General features: G+C 32.7%; 1 protein-coding gene across 1 annotated transcript in view; it reads right to left on the minus strand.

Moving 5' to 3' along the window:
* LOC127718883 (WW domain-containing adapter protein with coiled-coil homolog) overlaps window positions 1-25,362 on the minus strand; it is a 53,590-nt gene extending 28,228 nt beyond the window's left edge. Inside the window, exons 1-7 of the mRNA XM_052224947.1 lie at window positions 25,208-25,362; window positions 25,020-25,053; window positions 22,879-23,044; window positions 19,778-19,878; window positions 14,783-14,922; window positions 7,729-7,787; window positions 4,797-5,078 (exon numbers count right to left, since the gene is read on the minus strand). Of these exons, the coding sequence (XP_052080907.1) occupies window positions 4,797-5,078; window positions 7,729-7,787; window positions 14,783-14,922; window positions 19,778-19,878; window positions 22,879-23,044; window positions 25,020-25,053; window positions 25,208-25,248 (823 nt within the window). The 5' untranslated portion in view covers window positions 25,249-25,362. The remainder of the gene's footprint in view (window positions 1-4,796; window positions 5,079-7,728; window positions 7,788-14,782; window positions 14,923-19,777; window positions 19,879-22,878; window positions 23,045-25,019; window positions 25,054-25,207) is intronic.
* Window positions 25,363-25,671: the final 309 nt, after the last annotated feature.

Raw genomic sequence — 25,671 nt, forward strand, 5'->3', positions numbered from 1 at the left:
CCCCAAACTCAAATCCAGCTTTCCCTTTGTGATATGGAACCTTGTAGTACAATTTCATAAAGATCCATACACTTAGGCACAAGTTATTGTCCTGAAACTAGAAAATAAGCTTGTTTTTTTTGCCCCTTTTTGGCCCCTAATTCCTAAAATTTTAAGGCAATTACCCCCAAAATCAATCCCAGCCTTCCCTTTGTGGTATGGTACCTTGCAGTACAATTTCAGAGAGATCCATACACGTGAACAAAAATTTTATAATCTGGAAACTAGAAAAAAGAGAGATCAATACACTAACACACAAGTTATTGTCATGAAACTAGAAAAATGATTGTTTTTTTACCCTTTTTTGGCCCCTAATTCCTAAAATTTGGAGGCAATTACCCCCAAAATCATTCCCAGCATTCCCTTTGTGATATGAAACCTTGTGATACAATGTCAGAGAGATCCATACACTAACACACAAGTTATGTCTGGAAGTTACAATAAACTGCTTCGCTGAGTGCAGCTGAATACGCCCGCAGAGGTCCAACCCTGTACAGTTGGGGCAAAAATGGACACAATATTCAAACTTGATACAGGTCGGAATTTGGATTGTATTAAATATTTGACATATTATAGGTTTCTGAATAAATGTAGTCACTTGAAATTGGTTATATGAATTGAATTTATATTCAATTAAAGATTTCTTGCTGTTGTGCAATACACTGTGCTGTTGTGCAATACTTAGTAACTCTGTTGTTAGACTATAAACAAATAAAGTTCAATTAATTCTCAATGTCATATTAGAAATTTATGAAAATGTAAAGGGAGCTTACATCAATAGATATAAACAATTCACTAAAGTTTCATGAGAATTGCTGTCAGCATTTTTGAGTTATTGTCCGAAAACTGGAAAATCCCCCCTTTTTTAATTAATAAAACCCCATAACTCAGAAATGTAAAATGTAAAATTTATAAAATTCTCAACAGAGCTTTCATCAATAGATATAAACAATTCACCAAAGTTTCATACGAACTGCTGAAAGCAATTTTGATTTTTTGTCCGAAAACTGGAAAATCCCCCTTTTTTTATGAATGAAACCCTGTAACTCGGAAACGTAAAATCTAAAATATAAAAAAATCGGAAGGGAGCTCATGTCAATAGATATTTAAACAATTCACCAAAGTTTTATGCAAATTGGTTAAAGCGTTTTTGAGTTAATGTCCGACATGTTGACGACAGACGGACAGACCGACAGAGGTATACCATAATACGTCCAGTAAACGAGCGTATAAAAATGCTTATTTTTGGCCCCTAATTCCTTAACTGTTGGTACCATAAACCCAAAAATCAATCCCAACCTTCCCTTTGTGGTATTGAACCTTATGGTAAAATTTCATAGAGATCCATTCACTTAAACTAAAGTTAAGAGTGCGAAAACCAATGTGTCTTCGGATGCCTACGCCAACGCCAGACAGCGACGACGACACCAACGTCATACCACTATAAGACAGCAAAATTTTTTTGCAGTTGTACAAAAATAGCTGTTTCATCGACTTGGTAAAAATTGAAAATTGTCGATGGCGAAAGTGACTGAAAGCAAGTATTGTGTACACCAGGGCAACTAGTTTTCGCTTTTGACGATAGGGCAAAGCAAAGTGACGGACAGGAAAGCGACTTATTCGCCCCTGTCGCCTGCTAGCGTGAGCCTCATTATAAGAGTACAGGAGCAGTTCACCAGGATACAAGGTTAAGCCCCGTCTGTAAAAAACGACTGGATTTTTAGGAACGCGCATAGTGACAAAATACAAATACAAGTCGGACAGGTGATTTTACAATATATACTAGTCCCCCAGGTCGAAATTTTTCACAAGCCAGTCGGACTAATCACAACAGAATATTTACAAGTCCCCAATAAAATGTACAAGCCATTGGCATCAGACTTGTGGCTAAATTCGAAGACTGCATTCCTGCAATCTTACTATTGACTGGATATTCAGGACAGTTCCCTGGTCCTGAATGCAGTATTTGCTTGTCCCAAAACTTTCTGAACACAATGATTTCTTCTCTAACAATGATAAAACATGAGAGTTCTATTTAATAACAACAACCACATGAACATGGCCTGTATCAAGAGGGAGATGATGACAGAGTGAGTGAGATAGTTTGAATTAGGAAGTCAGATTGAGAGTGATAGGATATTGGATACATAAATAAATGGGAGAGCCAGTGACAGAACAGTGGAAGAGATTGTTATTTACTGATAAATAGTCAGTTGTGAGAGCTTTCTTAAGCTCATGTTTATTGTTGGTTTTAATACATAAGTTACATGTTTTTTTTGTTTTGTACTTGCTAATAGCATGAATAGTGAGGCAGGGAGTGATTGATAGTAAACAGAGAATAAGATTTTAAAAAATGTCCAGAGATGCCAAGAATATGAATTCAAATGTTAAGATTCAACATTTATAATAATTTATTCAGCAAAAATACTACAACAAAAGTTTATTCTACCATAATATTCATAGAAGTTTCAACGACTTTTTTAAGTCCTGTTGAAAAAAATAGGACTGACAAAACTTTGTTCGGGCTGACAAACCATGTGAAAGCCAAATTAATGTCTACCCAAATGACTGACATGTGAAATTTGTTTTCAAGAACTCTGACAGGAAGTAAGTGACTGACAACTTACAACTCATCACTGTCAAGCTGCTGAATAAATTTTATCGATAATTTATTCAGCATTGTCATTACTGGTAGTACCTGAGAAAAGTGTGAGGAATTTTTTTTTTGGTTGAACAAAGGAACAGACAAACAGACTGAAGGAGGTAATGGTATAATATCAAGAATTTACCAATATTCTATAATCTATTGCTAGGAATGCTTTGGATATTTGTGGGAAAAAAGAAAATAAAGGTTATATTTTTCTTTTTGAATGGGACCAAAATCAACACACATCAAGGTTGGACGGTAAATACCGCCCCTGGTATTTACATGCGGTATTTACTGGTTTTTACCGCCCCGGATTGATTGATTGATTGTTGGTTGCTTAACGTCCAGTGGCAAATATTTCATGCATATTCAGGACGAGAACAAGTTAACAATAAATACAATAGGTAGGTTCTGTAATAGGGGCTTCCGGGATTAAGGTCGGAGAAATTTAGACTGCCACGGAAAATGAGGGTATATTGGATAGGGACAGAAATTTAGCCATGTAACAGGTCACCTACGGACCCCTCAAAGAGTTGTTGCAAGGGTTCTCAACGTGCAAAGAGCGTGGCACTCTCTTTACACGAGGCATCTTACCGCCCTGGACAATACTCCTCAAGTGGTCAATACTGGCAAATACTGGTTGCTTGAAATTTTCATGGCGGTTTTTACTATTTATTGAAGTAAAAAAATGATAAAAAGTAAGATATATTTAAACTTTAATCTTTTGGCATGTTTCAGCTGATATAAATGAATGAATTTTATTCATTTTTAACACTTATACCTACTAATTTAGTCCTTATAAGTTATGATATTGCATATTTTAGATATATATAAAGAATTGACAAATTAATTTTTACAACATTTTACAGGGGTGGAACCAGGCATTTATTAATGGGGGGGTTCCTAACCCAGGATAAGGGGGGGGGGGGGGGGGGGGGGGGTCCAACTATATGTCCCCATTCAAATGCATTGATCGTCAAAAAAAAAGGGGGGTTCCAACCCCCCTGGATCCGCCACAGTTTTTCAATCAAGATATTTTTTTATTGAAAATGCATAATTTTTACAGGTACATAAAACTACAGGTAAATGAAGTTACAGGTGTCTTATAACCTATCACCTGGCATTGCTAGGTGTGAAAATTTAATCACTAGTATAAAAACAACAGCCCCCAATAAACTTTTTTTTTACGTTGCAATGTGGAAAAAAATACTTTTCAAAACCCCAACCTAAGTGGTTCCCTTTAAACTGACCTAATCACTAGCTTAAGCCATGGTATTTTAGGTTGTTAAGCTGGAACAAAAAAACACACACACTTTACACTAAACACCATAGGATCATTCAGTCCAAGTTTGGCCCAGTGGTTTCTGCTAAGCTTTAAAAGTTTACGACAACAGGCAACAAGTGATGGCAGTCATTGCCTTTGCCAATTATGCCCTTAGGGTCAGTCACCTCTAAAAAACAATGTAAAAGTACTAAGGTCACTACATTATAAGCAGGGATAAAGTGTCATATTCTGCATGAAACTGAAATGCAAGGATGATGATGATGAAACAGCATAGATACACATTAAATATTCACTAATGCATGAGAAAGACGGGCAAGGCCTCATATTCTGCTCAATCTATCAGTGGCTTCTTATGTTCTTAACATGTTGAAAATACTGCTAGAAGAAAACAAGGATTGTTCACTTCACAACATTAATCAAAGCTCAGCAAAACAAGAATGTGTCCATAGTACACGGATGCCCCACTCGCACTATCATTTTCTATGTTCAGTGGACCGTGAAATTGGGGTCAAAACTCTAATTTGGCATTAAATTTAGAAAGGTCATACCATAAGGAACATGTGTACTAAGTTTCAAGTTGATTGGAATTCAACTTCATCAAAAACTACCTTGACCAAAATCTTTTTACCTGAAGCGGGACAGACAGACAAATGGACGGACGGACGAACGGTCACACAGACCAAAAAACATATACCTGATCATAATAAATCAAAAGGAAATAAATAAGTAATAAAATTGGTATACTTACCAAATTTGAATTATATAATCCATAAAAATATCATTATGTTATCATCCAAGAAGAGATACTCTTCTTTACAAACTCACCATGTTTTTTTGGAGTCCGATGTCCATATGACCTGTTTCCTTCACTGTCTCGTCTTCGCCTATTATGGTCATAACTATCTCGTCTATGATCCAATTTAGAATAGTCACTTCTATGAGAAGAAGAAGGCTGACTAGTCCGATAGTCGATCTGACTTTCTTGAAATTTTTTAATAAGAAACTGTTTGTCAGGTTTTCCACTACCGGCATCAAAGTCAGAGTTTTTAAGTGAGTTCTTGTCTGAAGTCCTGTTATCATTGTGTGTGGAATTATACACATCAGCAGCTATAAAACAAAACAATCATACACAAATCATGGTGGAATTATACACATCAGCAGCTATAAAACACACAAATAAAACAATCATACACAAAATAGCTATCTAACATGTCTAAGCAGGCAACACCATGTGCTTTTGACATTTTATATTTTGTACCAGTTTTTAAAAAGCCTATGCCCAAAAAAATACTTAACTACAAATGTTTACATGTTTATCCAATAATTATGATAACATGTTTCCTTGTGTTACCAGTTACCATTCACTGTATATTTATCTAAATTATCTACTGGAATATATCTAAATCTGCCCTTTTATATTTGTATTTCATTCAAGCAGTTCCATGTTCATGATGTTGAGGTCTATAGTGCTAGTACACAGATTAAAGTATCATTAAGCTCTTTTTCATTTAAATGGTAACAAGTAACTTAATATTTCTCTCCAGAATATAAGCATTAGAGCATCATTTTCCTGTTTATGTTACAAGCAATTAATTTTTCAGAGGACTTTTCATAAAATTTGGTTAACCCTGTGTCCAAATTCGTTCCTGTTTTTCTTGATTTTGTAGTTTTCAAATGCTAATGTACATGGTTAAAAGCAATGTTTGTATATCAGATGACCTTATTAAGAAGAACTTTTATTTGATTTAACATATGCAAAATCCTTCAGAGAACCTGATTCTGTTTCACTGTAAATGTGACCTCATAAAAACAATCAACAATGACAATATAAGAACATTTTGTGTTTGCAATCAAACTGAATACACGAAAGACCTTGAGGTATACTTATATAGTTCTTCAAAACTTTAGTTTTAATGTGTGTCGTTAGAAACTGTATCTACAATAAGAATGAAACTAATTCATAGACAAACCTTAAAAAGATCGTACTCTTAACCTTCTAAAATATATACAAGACATACAGTAATATATTTTAAGAAAAAGATTCATATCTACATCAATTTGTGAGAAATTTAAATGAAGAATGTGTCCATGGGACACAGATGCCCCTGCTTGTAAATATAAGGCAAATTCTGCAATTTATCAATTTACAAAGGGACATAACTCGAGAACGGTGAAAGTGACGCCACCCAAATTCAAACTTGATCTGTGTTTGGTGGTAATTAGCATCATATATTTTATGATGGTATAATACTAAACCCCTAACAGGAGGGATTGTGCCTGATATTCATATGATGAAGACATAATCTTTCAATCAGTTTAATTGAGGTCTGGAGCTGGCATGACAGTAACTGCTAGTAGTCTGTTGTTATTTATGTATTATTGTCATTTTGTTTATTTTCTTTTGTTTCCTATTCTGACATCGGACTCGGACTTCTCTTAAACTGAGTCTTAGTGTGCGTACTGTTGTGGGTTTGTTTTTTCTACATTGGCTAGAGGTATAGGGAGAGGGTTGAGATCTCAAAAAACATGTTTAACCCGCCGCATTTTTGCGCTTGTCCCAAGTAAGGAGCCTCTGGCCTTTGTTAGTCTTGTATCATTTTTAATTTTAGTTTCTTGTGTATAATTTGGAGTTTAGTATGACGTCCATTATCACTGAACTAGTATACATATTTGTTTAGGGGCCAGCTGAAGGACGCCTCCGGGTGCGGGAGTTTCTCGCTGCATTGAAGACCCATTGGTGGCCGTCGGCTGTTGTCTGCTCTATGGTCGGGTTGTTGTCTCTTTGACACATTCCCCATTTCCATTCTCAATTTTATTGTGTATAAGTTTTATAACATTTGGTAGGGCCAAACAAGTTAAGAGAACAGAAACTAATTTTGGGATGTATGGAAGGATGTGGTGGTGGCAATAAAATATGAAAACCACATCATGCATGTTGTATAAAAATAAGAAGATATGGTACGATTGCCAATGAGACAACTCTCCACCAGAGACCAAATGAGGTAGAAGGTTAGCAACTACAGGATCTTCAACAATTAGCAAAACCAATACAGCATAACAAGCTATGAATGTCCCCAAATAATAAATGTAACACAATTCAAACGAGAAATTAGGCTTTTTAACAACCAATTGCATTGACTTATTTTCCAGCCAGTCTCAGTTGTGTAGTATACATGTATATGCAAGTTCTGATGGAAAACAATGTAGAGTAATGAAAACCACTTTGTCATTTCTACAGATTATTTGTCTACCCCTGACAGTTCTTACAGACTATTAATGTACAGCTGACAGTGAGCTCCTACAGACTGTTGGTAAATCCTGACTGTTCATATAGACAATAGACAGTTTGTCGTGTTTTTGACAATGTTGTTCTTATAGACTTTGTGTGTATTCCTTACATTGTGTGTCTGAATGTCCTTAATACTGACCTTTTAAATCATTATCCCCAATCAATTCTTATAGATGTTATGGATCACTGACTTCTCTTAGTTTAAGTATTCATAATACTTGTTATATTATGTACCATAGACTGTTTTAACAGACTAAGACACTGATTTTTTGTTTGTTTGTTGACCCGGACTATTCTTAGTGCACACTATCTATTTCTAGATTCTTAATACTTGACTATATGTGAAGAAATTAAAAGATGTAGGATAGCCAACAATGATCAAAGGTATTAATAATACAAACACATCTAGTTCCGTAAGTTCTGCCTTTCACTTAAAAGACAAAACAATTGTAACATACAATGACTTACATTTGCTGGATGTATAAGATTTATCATTTGATGTACTTGTTCTTGGCCTGTTCGCTGGTCTGGAAAATTAAAAAAATGGTTAATATGTTACAAGTATTAACACAATGAGACATTCAATTAAACTTCTTTTGAGTACTTCATTATAACCTTTCCACATCTCAATACATGTGTTGCTAGCAATATGTACAGGATATTTATATTCTGCATCATAAAACCTGATTAAGGCGAAGTGTACGTAATTGCACGCCTCTAGCGGAATTTAGGATAAAAAACGTGCGTCGTTAGTTACGCGGGTTATCTCCCCTACTCCAAGAAAGGAAAAATGGGCACATGAAAGAGAAATAACTTCGTGCGGTCTATCATGAATTCAAACAAGTATTCATGTGCTATCTCAAAATTTCAAAGAAATTATTAGAATGACTCTAATCAGAAATCTGAGTATCCTATTGTGAGTTAGTATGACTATATTACCACTGTTTTTGTTTTAGTTAAACACGCAGGAGCAGGTACACAAAACGACTCGTGTTTATTTCAACAGAAGGTAAAAACGCCTAAACAACAAAATTATAACCAAATAAAAAATAAACCAGTGACAATTCTGCTTCTATTCGTTTCAAATTCATTAAAATCAAACCTGAATTGACCCCCACAATATTTTTTTGAAAAACCATAGTTTTTATTGAATTTCACAGTGTACTGTAGCGTAAAATTGTAGGTAACAAATAATTATATTGCATGTGAATTTGTGTTTTGAACAAGAAAGACGTTGGCATGTCCGTTTTTATGCAATTGAAAATTTTTATGATGTTTTATATTTTATTATTTAGGTAAAAAGTATAAAAGATACGGGGGTAATCGACCACTAGTACAACATTTATAAGCCGAAGAAAAAGCCAACAGCAAAAAAAAAAAACCCATCAGATTCCGTCCACAAAACATTACACTCTCAGAAACTAAGAATTGAGCACTATTACATTTATCTCAGAATAAGTAAAATCTATGTCATCCAAATCTCAGTTTTCAAGGTGCAAAAAATAAACAGGTGTCTTCTCTTCCGTCCGCAATTTTTGGGGAAAGTAAAATCTAAATTTAGAACCATGGTTGAAACTGAAACTACACATGTATGATAAAAATAGAACGTGTTATTTTTTTCTTTATCAAATTCAGATTTCAAAGGGATAGCGAAACTTGTTTTCTTTTTTGTTGTGCTTTTGTGTATCATTCAGCAGTAGTATGAGGTAGGGGAAGAATGGGGAGGGGGTGAAGAAAATTAGTTCTACAATGTCGGGGCTTTTTATAACCGACTATACGGTATGGATTTTCTCATTGTTGAAGGCCGTATATATGATTGCCTTTAACAATTGCTTACATCCACATCCTTTAAGGTAGCTGGGGTGTCTAAATGTTGGACGATAGATTTTTCTTAAACTTCTGTAAGACTTCTGTGTCAATGTTATATAAATTTCAATATAAAAACTGGGGATCACGGACCTTGTTTTTTCGTAATAACACATTGAAATTAACGAAATTTGGGTTATTTTATATTGTTAATATAGGGGAAACTTAAATTTTCCTTATTGCAGAAACATTAAACGATGGAATTGGCTAAAAGTCGATGAGAGAATTGCTTTTCATTAATAACTCCGAAATATCAAATAAAAATAGGGTGTCACATGCCTTATTTTCTTGAAAAAAATCCCCAAATATTTTAAATATACTTTACGACACTTAATTTCTTGATAGTTCAATCTTTAAATTTCAAGTTTTAGGTATTTTGTTGTATATTGAATGATACTTGGTAAAATATTTTTAAAACAAAAAAGTTTTTGCAACATGATCAGAACGGACGCTCAGAAAAAGGAACCCGATCTACCTTAAACGTGGCAGATAGTTGTCTCATTTGCAATCATACCACATCTCCTTATGTTCATATTATATTAACAAAACTGCAATTCAAATTTGCACTATATACAGGAACAATTTGTATGGCACTATACTAGGTAAACTCGTATAGCATCGCTCTTGGTACATTCTTATAGCATTACACCAGTACATTTATAGCATATCACTATGCACAAAGCTTTAGCATTACACTATACACAATGCTATAGCATTAAACACGATATACACAATGCTAAGGCTAACACTGGGAATGATCTGTGCTACGTGAAGTTAAAACTCCAATCTGTTTTACCTTGCTAAAATTCATATGCGGGTTCTTCTTTTGACCTTATTACAGCCATAAAAATTCTCAAGATAATATGCAGATGCAGTTTTCTTATTTTTTGGAGTCTTGCATGTGGATATTTAACAAATAATGGTACAAAAAATTATTTCCTTTTTTACTTAAAATCTCCAGCAAACATTATATCATGCTTTGTCGTGTAGTTAAAGAAAAGGGAAAGCGATCGAGACAGGAAATTTTTTAAATAAAATTGCAGAGTTGTGTCACGTGCACGCGTGTGAACCTAACAAATAAAATGGGCTTTGTGCGCAATACCTCGAATAGCGCCGGAAATGGTGAGGATGAAAAGATGCAGCAAATTATATTCACTTTTTTAAAATACAAACATGCAGAAATAAGATTTAAAAAAAGACGTGTATACGCGATCCCAATATTATAACCGATTATTTAAATACGTATAGAATCATTCTGTCAACGCTGTGTAACTGGGACAATTTCAAACTTGATATTTGATTCATAATTATTAAAACAATACACTATAAAAAAAAAAAAGAAGATGTGGTATGATTGCTAATGAGACAACTCTCCACAAGAGTCCAAATGACACAGAAATTAACAACTATAGGTAACCGTACGGCCTTCAACAATGATCAACGCCCATAGTCAGCTATAAATACATGCATTTCAAAAAAGATGTGGAACCCTGTCTAATTAAAAAAAGATGGAGTTAAAGTCTATACAGTAACTTTCTTTCACTTGCAGTATATTTATTTGCCAATTTGTTTTTTTTTTTTGGCAGCAGAATTATCCTTAAAAACAGTTAGTTTATTTCCTTATCAATTGATTACGCTTGAGCATTTGCAATAATTAGGAAAATGGGTTATACACACTCACGATTTTGTTACAACACTGTACGGTATAATAGCGTTATAGAGTAGAAATTGTGATGACGTTACAGTAGACATCAATAACGTCGCCGAATGTTTTTATTCTTTCCGCTAAAAATCAAACTTTAACAGGATATAGCTTGAAAACTAGCACGGTTGCTAAGGACTTTCTTTGCACCAATGGGTTCGTCGTTCATCTTTGAATCGCATATCGATTTTTAAAAAAATTCTGTGGACCAACGAATTAGAAAATCTTAATAAAGTAAAAATATCTGCCGATTTTTATGATTTTCCCTATATATCCTTTGTATTTTTGGCGTATCATGCTGTTAATTTCAACAGCTTGTATTTGAAAAACGAAAACGGTTACCCCTTTTTTTTATTTTATTGTCTGGTGTATTTTTACAAGCAGAATCCACATGTAAAATTTAAAAAAATTCTGTGGAGTAGTTAATTACGTACACTTCGCCTTAAGAAGGCAACAAAAGTAGAAAACCACTAAGACCCTGTTAGATAGACAGCTCATGTTCATGATGTGTACATTATTTCCAGTTTGAACTGGTTGATTTGAACTCAACCTGTGTTTTTCATATGAAATTAAGAGTTAACCTTTAGAATGTTTTCTAAACAAGGTATATATCTCATCAACATGATTAAGGTGATTGGTTCCAACATCTTTTGATTAGAACACCCAATGCCTAGTTTATCAGCTTTATGACATTATACAGTCAGGGGTGCTACTTAAACAAGTGATTTCATCATCACTTATTTCAGTGATTTGATAAATTGAGTTATCACCTATTTAAGTGATTTTAGTGTTTTCTTTGATCTTCAAATGCTAATTTCATTGATTTTCCATATTTTCACAATCTTTTCTATAATTTTCCTACATAAATCAATTATCCTTTTTTCTTTGTATATTAATTTCACCAGTGCGCTTGGGCAGTAAGTTTGTGGGCTAAAGCTTTTAAAAGTACCCTTGGGAATTTTTCTGTAATCAAAAATTCATTAACTACTCTTACTATCAGACAAAGATCAACAATATTAGGTAACCTGATTGGTTTTCTTTAGAGTTAGAATGATCTACATTGAGGTTATGACCTGATCTACAAACTATTCCAGTTTTTGCATATTTTAAAAAAACTGTAAAAGTGTCAGGCTTATCAAGCAAGAGACAATTTCTGCATATACATAGTTGTTTTTTCAATGGAATTGTTGTCTTTTTACCAATAAAAAAAACCAAGCTTGTGGGAAAAATATCAAGAAAATGTTATAAACACTTATTAAAGTGATTACATTTTAACTTCTAAAATTACTTGTTTCAGTGATTTTAAAAAGTCTGTGTGAAAATTTTTAATATTTCACAGCCAAAATCACTCGAGGGAATGATTCTGAAATCACTTGTTTAAGTAGTACCCCTGACTGTTATATATAACCGAACCTTTGTAAATTCAAAGTGTTGCTGTCTACATCCTAATGTATGTTACTTTGTAGAAAGATTTGTCAAGTGTTGCTGTCTACATCATAATGTATGTTACTTTGTAGAAAGATTTGTCAAGTGTTGCTGTCTACACATAACGTATGTTACTTTGAAGAAAGATTTGTCAAGTGTTGCTGTCTACATCCTAATGTATGTTACTTTGTAGAAAGATTTGTCAAGTGTTGCTATCTACATCATAATGTATGTTACTTTGTAGAAAGATTTGTCAAGTGTTACTGTCTACATCCTAATGTATGTTACTTTGTAGAAAGATTTGTCAAGTGTTGCTATCTACATCATAATGTATGTTACTTTGTAGAAAGATTTTTCAAGTGTTGCTATCTACATCATAATGTATGTTACTTTGTAGAAAGATTTGTCAAGTGTTGCTGTCTACATCCTAATGTATGTTACTTTGTAGAAAGATTTGTCAAGTGTTGCTGTGTACATCATAATGTATGTTACTTTGTAGAAAGATTTGTCGAGTGTTGCTGTGTACATCATAATGTATGTTACTTTGTAGAAAGATTTGTCAAGTGTTGCTATCTACATCATAATGTTATTACTTTGTAGAAAGATTTGTCAAGTGTTGCTGTGTACATCATAATGTATGATACTTTGTAGAAAAATTTGTCAAGTGTTGCTGTCTACATCATAATGTATGTTACTTTGTAGAAAGATTTGTCAAGTGTTGCTGTCTACATCATAATGTATGTTACTTTGTAGAAAGATTTGTCAAGTGTTGCTGTCTACATCATAATGTATGTTACTTTGTAGAAAGATTTGTCAAGTGTTGCTATCTACATCATAATGTATGTTACTTTGTAGAAAAATTTGTCAAGTGTTGCTATCTACATCATAATGTATATTCTTTGTAGAAAGATTTGTCAAGTGTTGCTGTGTACATCATAATGTATGTTACTTTGTAGAAAGATTTGTCAAGTGTTGCTATCTACTTCATAAGGTATGTTACTTTGTAGAAAGATTTGTCAAGTGTTGCTGTGTACATCATAATGTATGTTACTTTGTAGAAAGATTTGTCAAGTGTTGCTATCTACTTCATAACGTATGTTACTTGTAGAAAGATTTGTCAAGTGTTGCTATCTACATCATAATGTATGTTACTTTGTAGAAAGATTTGTCAAGTGTTGCTATCTTCTTCATTACGTATGTTACTTTGTAGAAAGATTTGTCAAGTGTTGCTATCTACATCATAACGTATGTTACTTTGTAGAAAGATTTGTCAAGTGTTGCTATCTACATCATAATGTATGTTACTTTGTAGAAAGATTTGTCAAGTGTTGCTGTCTACATCATAATGTATGTTACTTTGTAGAAAGATTTGTCAAGTGTTGCTATCTACATCATAATGTATGTTACTTTGTAGAAAGATTTGTCAAGTGTTGCTATCTACATCATAATGTATGTTACTTTGTAGAAAAATTTGTCAAGTGTTGCTGTCTACATCATAATGTATGTTACTTTGTAGAAAGATTTGTCAAGTGTTGCTGTGTACATCATAATGTATGTTACTTTGTAGAAAAATTTGTCAAACATTTGAATAAACAGCTATGCATAATAATACATTTACAGAAATACATTAAACAAAGACAAAGCTTCTTTCCAAGTGTTTTTCAGTTGACCATATCTTTTTGAACTGTTTCGTCTATTTACATAGATGAATACCAATGAATATAAGGGTAAACTACATTTAGGGACTTTTTCGTAAATGAAAATAATTGTATGATACCAATACTAATAAAAAAAATTACTTAACAGACTTTCAAACAAGAATGTGTCCATAGTACAGGGATGCCACACTAGCACTCTCATTTTCTATGTTCAGTGGACAGTGAAATTGGGGTCAAAACTCTAATTTGGCATTAAAATTAGAAAGATCATATCATAGGGAACATGTGTACTAAGTTTCAAGTTGATTGGACTTCAACTTCATCAAAAACTACCTTGACCAAAAACTTTAACCTGAAGTGGGACAGATGGACAGACCAACAGACTCACATATACAAATATGTGAATACTAGTTAGTCTTTATGACAAAATAACATTGTGATAAAGTGATGTGATCAGAGAGATTTGTAGCAATAGTAAGAACATTTTGGCTAAAGTAACATAGAGCACAAGCATGACAAGCATCACCCTAATGTTTTGCCATTGACATGATTGAAAAGATAAATAAAAATACATTTGCTTTGTGAATATCTTTTTCGGAGACAGTTGTGCCCTAAATTATTTCTGCACATGAACAAGTCAATTAGTCAAAATTTTGCCAAATTTTGACATTTGAGTGTCCTTAACTGAATAACTCACGCAGAGTACATTTTAAACCAAAACTTCAAGGTTTATTTAAGAATATAGATTGAGCTTTTCGTCTCTGCAAATCACAGTTTGAAAAACATTTGACTTGGGGCCAATTTGGTCCCAGTTCCTTCTCTTATGTCTTAATTTCACATGTACTAGTAATGATAGTTAATGTAAACCTACTCATCAACCCATTCTTTAGGCTTAGTCCATGTTGATTCTTCAGTCTTGCTATTGTAGTAATACTTTTTTCCCATTGTATGTTTTGAGGTACTGATGTGCTCTGACCAATCACCACATACTCGAAGGGCAGTTTTTGTAAGCTAAAATATAAAGACCATATAATATTTTGAACCTTCAGTGGTTTTATTTTCAAGAAAAAAAAAAGAAATTTAGGATCTTTTGTACCTCCTGTCTATGTCTTTATTTTGAGCTTTCTATGGGCTGATACACATGTATTGAAGTTTACTACTAGCTATCAATTTGTATGAAAACAAGTTTCTATATAAAGGATGATGCCAATAAATTTAATATGCTAATGAATCAAACAACAATCAGATATAACTTAATAATAAAATTGTCTTTACTTGTCATAATAACATTGGTTTTAACGTCATTCCGTTTAGTAGTGCCTCAGAACAGACAAGGCATAATAACATTGGTTTTAAAGTCATTCTGTTTAGTAGTGCCTCAGAACAGACAAGGCATAATAACATTGGTTTTAACAGACAAGGCATAATAACATTGGTTTTAAAGTCATTCCGTTTAGTAGTGCCTCAGAACAGACAAGGCATAATAACATTGGTTTTAAAGTCATTCTGTTTAGTAGTGCCTCAGAACAGACAAGGCATAATAACATTGGTTTTAAAGTCATTCCGTTTAGTAGTGCCTCAGAACAGACAAGGCATAATAAAATTGGTTTTAAAGTCATTCCGTTTAGTAGTGCCTCAGAACAGACAAGGCATAATAACATTGGTTTTAACGTCATTCCGTTTAGTAGTGTCTCAGAACAGACAAGGCATAATAACATTGGTTTTAACAGACAAGGCATAATAACATTGGTTTTAACGTCATTCCGTTTAGTAGTGTCTCAGAACAGACAAGGCATAACAACATTGGTTTTCATGTCATTCCGTTTAGTAGTGCCTCAGAACAGACAAGGCATAATAACATTGGTTTTAAAGTCATTCTGTTTAGTTGTGCCTCAGAACAGACAAGGCATAATAACATTGGTTTTAACGTCATTCCGTTTAGTAGTGTCTCAGAACAGACAAGGCATAATAACATTGGTTTTAACAGACAAGGCATAATAACATTGGTTTTAACAGACAAGGCATAATAACATTGGTTTTAACGTCATTCCGTTTAGTAGTGTCTCAGAACAGACAAGGCATAACAACATTGGTTTTCATGTCATTCCGTTTAGTAGTGCCTCAGAACAGACAAGGCATAATAACATTGGTTTTAAAGTCATTCCGTTTAGTTGTGCCTCAGAACAGACAAGGCATAATAACATTGGTTTTAAAGTCATTCCGTTTAGTAGTGCCTTAGAGCATGCTTGGAGGATGCTCGGAGCTTTTTAAGTAGGCTCTTCTCAGCAGTTAATGTGACAATAATTATCACATGTATTATGATTCATTAAGATGTCAGTCAAATCTACACCACTTCTATGATAAGGAAAGTAGAGCATTATAGAGGAAGCTCCATTAACACCTGTGTAAACATCTGGTCTATTCAAATACATTTTGCATGAAATTTTACATAACTATAAAATAGATTAGAAATTCTTCAACAGTGCTGTGTAATGCTTGGAAAGAATTCTCAAGTCTCCACAAAAAGTAAAAGTCGTTTAAATATTTTCTTATTATATTTAATAATCATTCCTTTTTTTCTAATAAAAAAATTCTCATATTTTATAATTAGTTGATATGATTAAAAAATAGTTTATTTTATATAATATGCTACATAAAAGTTACCAAGACACAAACAACAGTCAGGTGGCGATACTAAACAAGTAATTTTTTTTAGTCACTTTTATAAGTATTTTTTGTTTTTAAAAATTATTTAATAACTCAATTGTTATTTTAAATGACAAATAAATCATGGACTAAACATGCTAAATGTAGTTTTTAAGAACTTTTATATCATTTCAATAAATAAAATTAAGTATTTATCCAATTTGATATGAGTATAGAGAGGTTACTTTTAATTAATGACAAAAATATTACTTTAATAAATTATTTTATACAACTTCAAAAAACTTAGTACTTACAATTATTCAAGGAATATATGTAATTGCTTTTGATTAAGATTCAAATTATAAATAACTTCAAGTCTTAATATCTAGTTATAACTGTCTATCTCTATGATTTTAAGGGGAAATTATATTTTAATAGCCCCAAGAGGCCAATCTTTGACCAAGAAGTGTGTCATCAGAAAAGCAGTTAGTGCTTGTTGAGGATTTAACTTTACCCAGGGTTCGACACTAACGCTAGTCCGCTAGCCAGAGACTAGTAAAAATTAGGGAGGGCTAGTAAAGTTTTCATCACAGTAGTCTGACGGGCTAGTCAAAATTTTGTTTAAAACTAGGAATTTCACAAAATTTTAATTGTCAACAAATCCCAGATTTTTTGATGATCTTTGCTGTCTTTATTGTACAGTTTATTCACGTATATTTTGATTGTCAGACATTTTTTAACATGAAACTTACTTTTTGGGGAGGGGAAAGAAACGGAAACAATGATGGTACTTAATACATTGAAAACCATGTGTGTTACAAACGCCTTGATAATTCTAATCAGAAACCTGGATCTCAAAAGTGCTTTCATAATATCAAAATAATAATTTACATACATTACTACCGATACCATCACTGTTTGGGAAAAATGTACAACTTATTGGGAGGAATTTTAAGCCATTTTTTTGGTAATTGGGAATTTTCTCTAGGGGAAAAAGCAGTATTTCGAATGTAATTTGAGGCAAACAATATCACTGAATTATTGTCATAAAAACAAAATTATAGGTCTCTGCAAGGATTTGTATACTACTTGGTCTCTGGTAAAAATATACAGATTTTTAGGAATAAAATCTTGTCCTGCAAGGGCAAACCTTTCCTCTTTTGTGGGTGTATTTTTAAATCCCTAACTTATCCATCTTCATTAAAGACACTAGTAATAATGATAAGTAAAATGAGGATGATGATGAAGTAATGATCTAAAGGGGTCTTCAAAATAAGTCGAACACATTCTGAATATAGATGATTAAAATATGATTTATTTTTTTTTGGGGTATTTTTTATTAGCAAACCAGTGAAATTTCATGAAATAAAACATGTTCAAAACCCTCTGGAAATGCTCAAGAACACAGGATTTAGCTTCATTTGTATCAAAATTTTCTGGGGGGGCATGCTCCCAAACCCTCCTAGATAGGGTCGTAGGGCTAGTTAAATGACAAGAGGACTAGTAGAATAATAATTTTACTAGCCCTGCAGGCTAGTACATACATAAAGTTAGTGTCAAACCCTGTAAATTATATATGTAAAATGTATATTTCATGGGGAAAATAACCAGATGTCAGTGAAAATTTGTTAAAGCTAGTAAAACCTGTATGAATGGACACCTAAAAAATAATATTAACAGAAGTTACTTATTCATGATATAGAAGTAATATTTGAAACAGCCTCGTTTTCAACATAACTTGTGTAGGTAATTTTTAAAATTACTGTTTAAGTAATGCCCCTAACTAAACAATGGTTATTTTTTTTTTTAAATACAATGTAGCAGACTAAGTTCTTTTATAAAAAATTATGGCTACTTTAAGAAAAGTTGTAATTCATAAGTGGAAGCCTGGTTTGAGGGGATATTAATACCACCATTGTTTTCCGTCTAGTACGTCTCTCTTTACATGGCATTTTTTTTTTAATTGTGCAGATTTAGTTTTGTTTTAAATAAAGAAATACTTGGCATGAGTAAAATTATTTTCCCCCTATAAGTCTTTGTTTAATTGTCATGATCGTTATATTAAAAAAAAATGTGCAGAATTTATCTATAAATAAAGAAATACTTGACATAAATTAAGTTTTATCCTATCCTGTCCTGTACTACAGTGAAAATAAAGCATAACTTTTCAGTGCATATAATAAAGTAAACATCACCAGAAGTTAACCAATCAAATTCTCTCCCCCTTTTCCCCCTGTAGAATATAGTATATTTTTATTGCTTTGAAACACCCAAGATACATGTTTACAACTCAAAAAACTTTTCTGCAATGAAATGGAGGGTTAATTTCAAACAACTGTCAAATTAAATGGAATATAAAAAAGATCAACCCTATTTCGCATGAAACTGAATGTACTATGTTTTGGTAGTACGGTTATAAATCAATAACCATAGTTTGTGTCTTTGATGACTTTTATATTTCATTTTATCTATTTATTATAAATTTTAAATTTTAAATATAAAATTTGAGTGTTTTTTGTATCATGTGTATTGAAAAAGAATGATAATTATTAAGAAAATGTTTTAAAATCATTTTCATTCTGTGAAGACTTGATACCAAGCATTGTACAGTACTATTGAAGAATTTCTCATCTATTTTATAGTTTTGTAAAATTAATGCAAGATTTGTTTGAATACAGAATAGACCAGATGTTTACACAGGTGTTAATGGAGCTTCCTCTATAATGCTCTACTTTCCTTAATATAAAAGTGCTATAGATTTGATTGACATCTAAATGGATCATTATAATTATTGTCACATAAACTGCTGAGAAGAGCCTACTTAAAAAGCTCCGAGCATCCTCGTAAGAATAAATCTATGATCCCTTGGTAGTGCCTCAGAACAGACAAGGCATAATAACATTGGTTTTAATGTCATTCCGTTAAGTAGTGCCTCAGAACAGACAAGTCATAATAACATTGGTTTTAAAGTCATTCCATTTAGTAGTGCCTCAGAACAGACAAGGTGATTGTAATATAAGCCCCCACTCTAAAAATTCAGGAGTCAAATCCTCATTTCAGTTCATGACACCTTGACAAGTCTTCAAATTCATGCCACTGTGATGACTTTTAAAAAATTTACAAAACAAGTATTAAACTGAGAAAAGCTGTTGGTTTTAATAAGAGCATACATACATTAACATAATACATGTGATGTCTTTCTATTTGTATTGTCTCTTACCTCAGTCTTCTTATCTCTGTTGTCTTGGCTATTTGACTTGAAATGTGCTCCATTCTGACTTCTATCATTTGATCTGGATGTATGATTGACATTACTTGATCCTGAAATAATGTATTTTACATTGCTTTTATACTAGTTACAAATTTATGTATTTTTCATCAGAGACAGGTTGATACTAGATATCACAGAGACAGTGGCAACAAAAAATGTCACTTGCAGCTGTATTTTGTCCCAAGTTGAAATCATAAATCCATTTTGCAACATTACTGATGCCCACCCCTGGGACTGGTGCAAAGAATTTAGTAATTTTTTTAAATAAAACAGCATCAAAGTTATATGTATGTATGCAACATGGACAGTCTTGACAATGCCATATGAAAGCTATAGAATTTTCTTTCTTCAAATTCTTTTTAATTAGTTTATTTAGAAACGATATCATGGATATGGAGAGATAGACCACTGTTCAAGAGGTCAATTTTATTCCTTATTTATAAAGAATTTTGGGGAAAAAAAGTGTTTTGAAAGTAGAATTTACATTACCCCAATTATAAAATTATGGTTTTAACATTGAATTTCTTAAATATACTGGTAGATCGATAAGTGTTTCTGAGGAAGGGATATTGTGTGTTATGTAATAACAGCTCAATCTGGGAGGAATTTCATTTTATATTTGTCAACATACATATCGGTTATTTTAGACCAAGACATGGGTATGATTATGACGATAAACATGATAAAATAAACAAGCATTCTGTGAGTATTGCATGGCAATACATAGTCCCCTACCAGTTAAAAATTCATTGTATTTGAACAAAATTCTGACTTATTATACTATTACTTGTCATCATGGTCATGGTGAAAACTATATACCAATTTTCAAATCAATATCTTCAAGCATGATGAAAAAAGTGCTGAAAACTGATTATTTGAGTGAATTTTCTAAGTCCAAGGACCATAACTCTGCACAAAATCATCAGACCGTAACAAAATTCGAACTTGATCTGTAATTTGTCATGATAAAACAATACACCAAATATCAAATCAGTATCTTCCAGCATGAAGGAAAAAAGTGTGGAAAACTGATTTGCCGGACTGACGGATGGACAGACAGACGGATGGAGTGCAAACCGAAAGTCCCCTTCGACTTCGTCAGAAGGGGACTAATAAATTCACATAAATTGCAAGTACATGGTTCTGTCAACAGATCAAGTTAGTTTCAAAATTATATGACAGTGTTCACGCCTGCCCTAAATAGAAGGGCGGCCCACCCTTGGTGCCCTTACCCCGCCCTTCTGCCCTCCAAAGCAAAAGAATGCATCCCTCTGCCTTTTCAAAAAAATAAAATTTCCAAAATTCATGCCCGTCTGCGTTTCCGGTAAAATTGTTACCTGATTGTGTAACACTCATTAACTGACAATGGGATTAAGTTGAACACCTAATTCTTTTGGCAGTTTTATCACCTTTGTTAATGATTGTTGTTTATGTACAGCATGTACAACAGAAAAAAATTATTTCAGTAGGCAATAACATAAAAATAAAATCTAAAACAATTTTAAAGGCATACATAGATAGTTTTGACTAAATTGGTAAAAAAATGTTTTGTTTCATAAACATGAGTATGAAATTTAAAGAAGAATCAAAGAAATTTGTACTTTGAACATAACATGATTGCACCACTTCCTGTTTTACTTCTTGTATTTTATAATCCTCCTTACATATAGGAGCACTCAACAAATGCTTGTTTTTATGGAGAAAAAAGTAACTGTTTATATCTTCTGCAATATATGCATCAATATAATATGATCATCTCCTGTCTCACCTGTTATATTTATAAAACTCCTTACTTAGGAGCACTTTTGTGCATTTAAAAATACTTTTTTGTAACAATTCAAATGATAATAAAACACTTTCAATAACATATATACTATAATGTTTGAACAAGTTATATAAATGTAGATAATTCAATTACACTAAACATTCAATTTTGCATGTATAACTCCATCTTTCAAAACTATACTTGTTTATTTTTATAGACCATTTGTTGACTGGTATAAGTTATTAAACATTGAAATTTCTGATGATTATTTTCCTTACCAAATGTACAAGTTTGTTTAGATTAACATCAAAATGATATGCTTTGCTTCATGGTATGATAATTTGATAAAAAAAATTCTTACTGGAACCAACATCAAGAACACAATAATTTCTGAATATGGTTTAAATACAACTTATGTTCTCCAACTGAGCATAGCAATATTCAAGGTAATTTATACACTGTCCAACAGTGCCCTTACAATCTTGGTTATTGCGCTTAAGTGCCCTTTCAGACAACTAGCACCCTTCTGCCCTGAGATTCAAGCTGGAACACTGTATGAACATGTACCATGTGTACTAAAAACCTTAAGGATAATCGTATCACAATCATGATAATTGCATTCAGTAAATCTCAAATCTAATCATGCTAATGTATGTGCCAGTTCAAAGTCAGGAGCCTGTAATTCAGTGATTGTCGTTTGTTGCTGTAAAATGTATATCATAATTGCTTTGCACACAACACAAATCAGACTGTTAGTTTCTTGTTTGAATTGGTTTACATTTGTCATTTCAGGGCTTTTATACATGTAGCTTGCTATGCGGTACGGTTTTACTCATTGTTGAAGGCTGTAAGGTGACCCATAATTGCCATGATTGCCAACTTCAAACTCATTTGGTCTCTGATAGAGAGTGTCTCCTTGGCAATCATACCACATATCTTCCTATTTTTATAATATACATTCATGAAATTGTTAAAAAAAAATTAAAAGCTTTCTGAGTCATGATGGTATCATAAAAGTTGGTAAAACATTATATTTGAACAATTAAGACAATTATTTACTTAATTTGTAAATACATTAAAAGCTTTCCAAGAATTTAAATCCATACTCACCCCTGTTACATGACTTACATCAAATTCCATAGATATGTGGTTATATATATATACATCCATTAATTATTGTTAAGTAATGTACAAAGTAGGTTTTGTACTTGTAATACTATTGTGTGTTAGATTATTAACGATTGTATTACTGTTTTTACATGTAATTAACAACAAAAATTCACACCTTTGTCAAGTCTTTCTTTAGTCCTCTCAATATAAGAGTTTTTGTTGTGATATCTGGGACTATCACGTGATGGACTATCTCTGGCTCTGTCGTATGAAGATTCACGTTTGTATCTGTCTGTTTGTCTGTACCCTTCACCTTTACTTTTGGATGGGTACTGGGATGACTGAAAGAAAAAAAGTAAATTATATTCTTCTTGATATTTAACATGTCTCAGAATGTCTCCTCTCTTTCCTAATATTACATTTGTCATGTTTGTGATGTTTGCAGCTGATCATGTTGATTTATATTTCAATACAAATAAAATAATACTTGTGTTTACACTAAAATGCTGAAAAGAATAAGGGTAGGAAGAAGGCAAATATTTATTTTTTTTCAAGTTTTTTTGGTTTACACAGAGAAAACACTTGGACTTTAATGGTGCATGTTATAAAATGACCCAAAAAAATATAGGATAGGTTGGCAGTAGGGTAATCAAAAACACAAAATAAGTCGAACACATTCTTAATATAGATGATTAAAATATGATTTTTTTTTTTTTTTGGTATTTTTTATTAGCAAACCAGTGAAATTTCATGAAACAAAACATGTTCAAAACTCTCTGGAAATGCTCCAGAACACAGGATTTGGCTTCATTTGTATCAAAATTTTCTGGGGGAGGGGGGCATGCCCCCAGGCCCTCCTAGATAGGGTCATGCCGTTGGCACGACCATCCAAGTGCCTTTGGCACTTGGAGGGCTAGTGATTTGATAAGAGGACTAGAAGAATAATAATTTATCTATCCCTGCAGGCTAGTACATACATTTAGTTTAGTGTCAAACCCTGATAATTCCCTTAACTTTAAACTTATATATCCACCAGAGTTCAAATGAAGTGGATTTAAGCAATTATAGGCCACCATAAGGTAGACTGTGCCCAAAACTTCAAAAATCTATTAAAAAAAATATGGAGTTGACAGTTTAAACATATATATCAAATTAATTTGTTTACCATGTTTAATGAGCCTTATTATTTAGCAATCCAATTTTTATGGAGGGACATCATGTACACCACATCCTAGTGATGAAACTTCTGGTAAATTCATTATGATATATCAATTCAAATGAATAAAAGAAATGACTCACATTTGAGCATTTTCCCTAAGCTATGTAATTGCATCACACTAAGAATTGCTTATTAAACGAGGTCATTTGTCATCAGGTCAACCTGCATCTCATTCATTAAAAAAAGAACTTGAATTTGGTCTATATCTTTTACTTACAAAACAGTTTTGAAGTCTACCATGTATATGCGTGATCTTTGAGCTGCAGCTGTATGATAATTTTACCTTCCCTGAATATTTTCAAAGTGCAGCCCATTAAAATAATTTCCCAGTAAGCTACATCATATTATGTTTCTTGCTATTATTTGAAACACATTTCAGTGTATACACCAATCTTGAGTTGTTGTTTATGAACGATTACTGTGGTTGTCCTGAGGTCAATTGGATTAAATTACGTCATCAAACAATCAGCTCTTACTGTCGGATAATAATGTAAGCATTGTGACATAGGAATTTTATGGGAGAGTGCATGCAATTTTGGGAGTCTTCTACAGGTTGGGGAGGATCCCCTCCAAAGAGTACTATCCTCATTTATGGGTATCATAACCCAAAACAGGTATCAACTTTCAGTGATAAAAATATAAACTTTGGATTTAGATATTTTTTGTCATGGCACAAACATTCAGGTAAAGGACAACATTTTGCCTAATGACACTGTCATTTGAACTAAGGGGAACATTTTGCCATTTAAATGAATATTTTCACCATGACAGCTAGCATAATGAAATACAAAATTTGATTTTTAATCACTTTAAATTGATACCCGAATTTGCGTATTATACCCATAAACAGGAATACCGAATAGTACCCAGAATCTTCCCTAACCTGTTCTTTAGTCTTTACTATTGATATGCTGAAAATATTTTTGCTTTTTTCATCATTCAAACTATTTTTTTAGTGTAGTAAATATTGGTATGACCAAAGGAACATTTTTTCCTTATATTTCAAACATTAAAGCGCAATGTCAACATAAATCTTGTGTCTGGGACTGGCTCTACCATGCTTTATGCTGATGTTCATTGCTGTCACTTCAAATTACCTGGTACAGATGGGAGTCTCTCTTATCTGTATACCTGCAAGACAGAAAAATACATAATTAATACATACGAAGTGTAATTTTACTTCAAAACATGTGTTTTTCATGCAAATTTTGTAAATATTGACAACAAAATGGCGGAACAAGAGACCAACCGACTTTACAATCATATTAAATGTAATCATCTTTACCCATCACTGAGTCTGGGCTGTTTCCTTGCATGCATTACCATCAATGCATATGCGGATGGAGTGCGTCAGCGCACGGGCAATCAATATCGAGGAAATGGGCAACTTTAGTTGAACTGTCCAACATTCCCTGACAGTTGACTGGACGCCATATTACATACGGGTCTCCGCTGTGGTGACGAAAATTTATGAATTGAAACTTTTTCTTGTTGTTATAAAATTCATTGCATTATTCATTTTTCTTCTAAATGGTAGTAAGGTCTCAGGTATAACATAAAATTAAAAATAGTTCATATTACAGGGGAAAATGTAGAAAAAAAATCATGTGACCACATTAAAAATTCAAAATGGTGGATTCGATCTACGCGCTACGTACACAGGTAAACAATGTGGCAGCGTACATGGACGTTAAAAGTATTAAAGTCCTTTGGTAAAAACAACAACTTCAAATGTAGCCAAGACATTTT

Source organism: Mytilus californianus, unplaced genomic scaffold (genome assembly GCF_021869535.1).
Source record: "Mytilus californianus isolate M0D057914Y unplaced genomic scaffold, xbMytCali1.0.p SCAF_10, whole genome shotgun sequence".
Lineage (NCBI taxonomy): Eukaryota > Metazoa > Mollusca > Bivalvia > Mytilida > Mytilidae > Mytilus > Mytilus californianus.